The sequence below is a fragment of the Azolla caroliniana genome, unplaced genomic scaffold, assembly GCF_043228905.1.
Source record: "Azolla caroliniana isolate FFs.n. ecotype wild unplaced genomic scaffold, voAzoCaro1.0.p SCAF_183, whole genome shotgun sequence".
In the NCBI taxonomy this organism is placed as follows: Eukaryota; Viridiplantae; Streptophyta; class Polypodiopsida; order Salviniales; family Salviniaceae; genus Azolla; species Azolla caroliniana.
The window spans coordinates 50,097-56,245 of NW_028230618.1; the positions used below are offsets into that span (position 1 = coordinate 50,097).

General features: G+C 37.7%; 1 protein-coding gene across 2 annotated transcripts; it reads right to left on the reverse strand.

Annotated features, from left to right (window-relative positions):
* Positions 1–312: 312 nt before the first annotated feature.
* LOC147848922 (receptor-like cytoplasmic kinase 176) lies at positions 313–4,431 on the reverse strand. Of its 2 annotated transcripts, none has more exons than XM_087337963.1 (6): positions 3,925–4,431; positions 2,319–2,692; positions 1,788–1,923; positions 1,557–1,690; positions 1,368–1,491; positions 313–1,250 (listed from the first exon to the last, which is right to left on the reverse strand). In XM_087337963.1, the coding sequence occupies exons 1-6, from the start codon at positions 4,160–4,162 to the stop codon at positions 877–879; spliced, it is 1,380 nt and encodes a 459-aa protein (XP_087194089.1). In that variant the 5' UTR covers positions 4,163–4,431; the 3' UTR covers positions 313–876. The 2 variants fall into 2 exon arrangements, with proteins under 2 accessions (XP_087194089.1, XP_087194088.1); XM_087337962.1 differs by having other exon boundaries at positions 1,557–1,693; positions 3,925–4,430.
* Between the last annotated feature and the right edge of the window lie 1,718 nt (positions 4,432–6,149).

Genomic DNA, 6,149 nt, shown 5'->3' on the forward strand with positions numbered 1-6,149 from the left:
AAGCTTCATAAATATATCAGATCACGCTTTCAATTATTGAAGTAACAAGAAAATAATGAAACAAATAGGTCGCTCTACGGTCGACCATTTTAATGTCAACTTAAGCTTCATAAACTTAAAAACACTGAGAACATTATAAATAATCATTTACATATTCTTTGATACTGATTTGTGGATAGATTTTGTGGCTTGTTTAGGGTTACCCAGTAAGCGAAAGATGAGATAAGGGGATCAGGCTACACCAGCCTACGAACTTTCCCAAGATGGTCATAAGCAAGGACATTGAACAAATAGTTTGAAATGATCAAGCGGTGAACAAAACAACACCATAAACATTGTGAGAGAGCCTTCAAAAATGATGCATATATGGCATTGTCCTAACTTCATGATGGTGCATACATGGTTCTTATCCTCATGTGGCTCATTTACGGGTAAGTATCCAGTGAACATGAGATCAGGGGTTGATTCCATCTTAATAACTTTCCCAGGATGGTTGTAACAAAGCACATCAAACAAGAAGTTGGTAATGATCGTGTAGTAAGAGCCATCATATGTGAAGTACAAAAAAGCCCCATAAATATTGTGGCAGTCTTTTGGTGCCATTATCCTATCTTTAACACTTCAAGAGTTGTGTAAGACACAGATTATATCATTGATGAAGTGTATTATATTCTGAGAAGAAACCATCTGAAGTTATTTGCAATGACCTGGCACATTCTTGCATTCAGAAACAAAATTTCAAGCTGATGTGATATTTAACCACCATGAGCTATTTGCTCAGGCAGTAAATAAGAAAATGGATCAAAGAAAGCCAGTGACAATCATGAATTCCTTCTGTCTGATTCTTGGCGTGCATATCATGTTGACACAAGCATGTTAATGTCCACTTGCTGATCTAAAATAAGCCGAACCTTCAGTGGAATAAGTTTCAATCACTGTATCATTCAGATTTTGTATCTGACTTAAGACATGTACCACGTCAGTCATTGATGGTCTCATTTTTGGGTCTCGGCTCACACACTTATAAGCCAGGTGTCCAGCTCTTTGTGCACCTTTGATTGAGTAATGGCCATCAAGTCGAGGATCAATAATACTTAACATTTTTCTTCGATCGCTTACATAAGGTCTTGCCCATTCAGCCAAATGGTGCTGCCCATTGGGTCTTGTTTTATCCATAGATCTTTTTCCTGTAAACAACTCAAGTAGAACCACACCAAAGCTATATACGTCGCTTTTTGAGCTTAAATGGCCTACATCAAGGGGGAAATCAAACAAAACAATTGTAAAACTGGATGAAATTGCTCATTGGAAATTTCATCATGATACTTTTGAGGGAAATAAGCATAATGAAGGAATCAAACTCTTACCTGTCATTACATACTCTGGGGCTGCATATCCATAAGTTCCCATAACACGAGTAGATACATGGCTCTTATCACCATGTGGCCCATCTCTTGCAAGGCCAAAGTCGGAAAGTTTGGCTTCATAATCCTGTATTGAACTTGTTAACACAAAGCATCACATATATACAAATAACTCTACATACGAGTGCATACCGCATCAAGAAGAATATTCGAAGTCTTCAAATCCCGATATATGACGGGCTTCTTTCCACTGTGAAGAAACTCCACACCCTTAGCCGCCCCCAAAGCAACTTTCATTCGGGTATTCCAAGGGAGTGGCGAGGCTCCTTCTGTATCAATAACCATTTTATGATACCCATATAAAGACTTCATGAATGTTAATAGTACTAGAACAAGTTTAAGAAGGAAAGAAAAAACAATTACTTCGAAAAAGATGATTTTCAAGGCTTCCCCGCTGCATGAACTCGTAGACAAGAAGGCGGTGATCATCTTCAATGCAAAAACCAATAAGCTTGACAAGATTTGGGTGATGGAGCTGGCCAAGAAAAGTGACCTCTGACTGCCACGCAATTAAAGTGAAGGACATATTAATAAGTAACCATCAAAATTTGGTGTTAAAGATAAACTACTTGGCCACTGAACAGTTACATAGAGTCATTGAGTTGAAAATATAGATTGCTGGGCAGTTTGTCAAAATCCCACTCTAGTCTACCATAATTCCCAAAATACGAACTTCTGCGAATGCCATAAAAGAATGCCTTGGCACCATATTCTTGTTTTATTTTGTCTGTGTGGCACTTTTCTTCTTTTACTTATCTAATTAATTTAACTTCCACATGTTTGAATCTTAACATTGCATTTAATTACAATGATTAGTTGTTAATTTAAACCTAACAAGGATTATTTTATCTATCAAAATCGATCAATCAATGGTGACTAATTTAGAGCACTCACCACCCATTCTTTGTGACCTTGCAATCCATGGTGGTTTAGAGTTTTCACTGCAACTGTAAGGCCAGTGCCAGGTCTAACTGGAGCGGTTCCATGCTCATCGATCCATCCTTTGAACACGCGACCAAACCCTCCTTCTCCTAAGATACTATCGGGCCGGAAATTCCTTGTGGCTAACTTGAGATCTGTGAAGCAAAACCTTCGTAAGTGTGAAGATGCAACAAGTTCGTCCTCCACTTTAGAAATAACCGAAGCAGCCGAAGAAGACTCTGTGGTATCAGACTTTCCAGAGCTGTCAGATTCGATGGATTGTTCAGTCTGCCTGTTTTGTGAGGAAGATGCTGTTGTGGAAACAATATTGTGAGAGCTCACATTTCCTGGCCAAAAATAAGTAAAAATAAACAAACGCTGCTTTTAATAGAATTTCCATGATTTGATTATAAAAAAGATAGTATCAAGATATGCCTAAAAAAGGACCAATAAGCCTAATTTAGGTTGATTTAGATGTTCTTTTCTGTCAGGGGATTCCAAATTAAGAAGAGCATGGTTTAGCTGCGCTTTTTTTAACACAAGCTTTCTCAATTAAACTTCTCTGGTATCTCAATTATGCTACATAGGAAGCCTATAGTTTATATACAATATTATATCATTAAAACAAGTTTGGCTTTCATTCCACAGCACAAGTTTCTCAATTAGAATATAACAAAAGGCAATCAAATCTAGACTCGCAAAAAGAAATAGTCAAATAGAACAGAACATAATTGCTACATACTTCACAAAAAAACCCTAAACCCCAAAATGTCATATCTACAGAGAAACCCTAACTAACAGCACTTCAGAATAACTATGGCGCTATCACTACTCCGATTACAATTCATGTACGAGAAATTTGTCACCACTAAAAATGCTTTGTATCAGTTAATAAAACCTACTATAGCTACTATATTACAGTACAACAAAACCATAACCTGAAAAGCCACCTTCAACTGTATATTTAGCCCCTGGTAAAATACTTGTATAGCTGAACAGCCCATAAAAACCCTAGATTCTCATTTATAGTACACAATAAATCTACGAAACCCTAGGTTCTCAATTTAATAGCTCTAGTTAAAATTGCTAAAACTTCATAGTACACAATAAACCTACGAAACCCTAGGTTCTTAATTAATAGTTTACAGTCCATGAAAACCCTACAAAGACGACGTCAGCTACACAGTTCCCCAAAGCTTAAGGTTCTCAGCAAAGCTACAGTCGCGATAAAGCTAAAGCGCCATAACTACAAAATTCAAGGAAAACCTAGCTTCTCTTATTAAGCATATATATTACAGTTCACGAAAAAGCTAGAAAACGCCATTGGTACACAGCTCACGAAAGCCTTAGCCCTCAATTAAGGTAAAGTCGATATTAACTACACAGTCAGAAAAACCCTTAGGTTTCCTGTTACGCTAAATATGCCAATCATGAAAACGGCTTGTACTACACCCCCACACAGTTTCCCCAAAATCACTAAATTCTCACAGACGCAAACGCAAACGCAATCCACCAAAAAACCCTAGCCACCACTAGTACACCGCATAAATTTTTGGATTCTTTATTGATTTACACGTACCTACACTCGATCCACCTGTTTTGGAGCTCTTAATGTTTATGCTCTCTGACGAGAGCTTTGATTTGCGGTTTCTAGACCAGAAGCTACCACAGTCGGGAATAAGAAAGGACCATATATTTATACATCCTTCGCTTTCCTTCTGATGCCCTTCATCACCATCAAGATGAGGATGGATGTTTTCCTGTTGCGTTAAATGTTTTCCTGATGCATCTTCCCACGATTGAGCCTGTGCCCCCATTGAAGCTTCTTCAAGCACAATCAAGCAGAAGCAACCATAGCCAGAGAAGAAGAAGAAGAAGATCTAACGCGTTACAGAGGACTGGAGAGCCTTACTGAGAGATTAGATTCGTTTTCCTGTGATTATGGATTTTCCCTGTGAGATTAAGACTTTCTTCTGCGAGATTAGTGAGCTTCCTCTGCGACACCAAGGGGCCGTTTTAATGAGATGGGGAGAGCTTTTTCATGGGGGATCAAAATGGCTTCTTCAGCTTTACAGATAGAAGATGTGAAGAAGATTGAATGAAGAAGAAGAAGCAGAAGAGATGGATAGAAGGAAAGAGAGACAGAAAGAAAAAAGCAATCATTAAAGGATGAGCTATAGACCTTAAGATGATCTGATCTACATACATACATACATATATACATATATACATATATACATATATACATACATACATACATACAAACATACATACATACATATGTACATATGTCATAGTCTATAGATACATCATACATACATATAGACCTTAAGATGATGATGGGCGATGGAGAGAAGGAGGATGACGACGGCTATGATGGTGATGATGGCGATGGCGATGATTGAGTCTTTATAGACAATATTCTACACATATGTATGTATGTATGTATGTATGTATGTATGCATACATATACATACATACATACTCCTCTTCTTCTATCCTTATTAGGGTTAGTTTGGCCAACAATACAAGAGAATAAACTATGAATACATATATAGATAGACACACATATAGATATAGATAGATGGGATGGACACCTCCTTTTACTCGACCCCTTTGTGCATGCCTACCCACCTCTCTTATGTTCATCTGATGCCCGAAGAATAGTGTTCAACTTAGGAGCATATGTATGCATTTCCATACCAACTTCATATGCTCGAGCCGTATCCGTGTGTGTGTGTGTGTGTGTGTGTGTGTGTGTGTGTGTGTGTGTGTGTGTGTGTGTGTTTGTGGATGCAATGCAATTTTCCTCTTGAGGGATTTCGTGGACTTTGGCTCGGGATGGTGTTTGGGAATATTATATATATTTAAAGTTTCCCTCAACCCCACGGAAATAAATGATAGCGATGACGGTGGCCCTCATGATGCCATTCCGCATTGAAACTATACCCCCCCAGCCTTGCTTTCGAAGAGAAATGGCCGACTCAATGGTCGCGTGCATTGAGTGTGGCTAGATGGCACCCATGCATTGACGCATCAACTACTTTGAAATGGAAAATAATATAAGTGTGCCATATCGATAAGGCGAGAGGGATGTTGATGTATATGAACGTGGTACCCAAGAATGTGACATATGAACCTAATAAAGCATGAAGTGACAATACAAAAGGTTTGTCTTTCACACTACACTACTTTGTTAGTATTTTCGTTATATACGTTGATTGATCATTGAATACGTTAGGTTTTCAATAGTTATAAATCTTGCTCTTGATGGGATCTTTTCGATAAGTTTTGATACATTGTCTTGACTCTCTCCAATAATGAATTAACACCATAATTTCCATTTATTTGTCAAATTCCAGATCAAACAACACTCAAGTACCAATAATTGGTTGAAACACTTTCATATCATAGGTTTGATTCAAGCAATTGTGATATGGTCACTTGCGGCTCACAAAACATTGATGACGAGAGTGTTTCATGACATTTTTACAAGCATATATGTGATCTTGTTATGGATAATTGGTTTTTCAAATAGTTTCCAATTATAATTGCTTGGAAGGAATCGATCAATGAGGCCATCCATATTTTTTTCATTGAACTATGGCATCATGTTAATACGTGCACCTTGCACACACATTACATTTGCACAACCTAAAATCAAACAAATTCCTTTATGTTTCCCCGTAATCATGATGTGCATGGATTGCTTTCATTTATGGGATCCTCAAACAACTCTTATTTACAATGGTGGGGTTTTCAAAAACATGAAAACTACCAAACAAATGCATTGAATCTTTGTCA

Excerpts from the sequence above, each read along its gene's own strand:
- LOC147848922 (XM_087337962.1), bottom strand. The coding sequence starts at position 4,162 with ATGGGGGCACAGGCTCAATCGTGGGAAGATGCATCAGGAAAACATTTA. Across the intron at positions 1,694-1,787 it reads TGAAAATCATCTTTTTCGAA|AAGGAGCCTCGCCACTCCCT; the intron begins GTAATTGTTTTT and ends TTATTGATACAG. Across the intron at positions 1,492-1,556 it reads CGAATATTCTTCTTGATGCG|GATTATGAAGCCAAACTTTC; the intron begins GTATGCACTCGT and ends AGTTCAATACAG.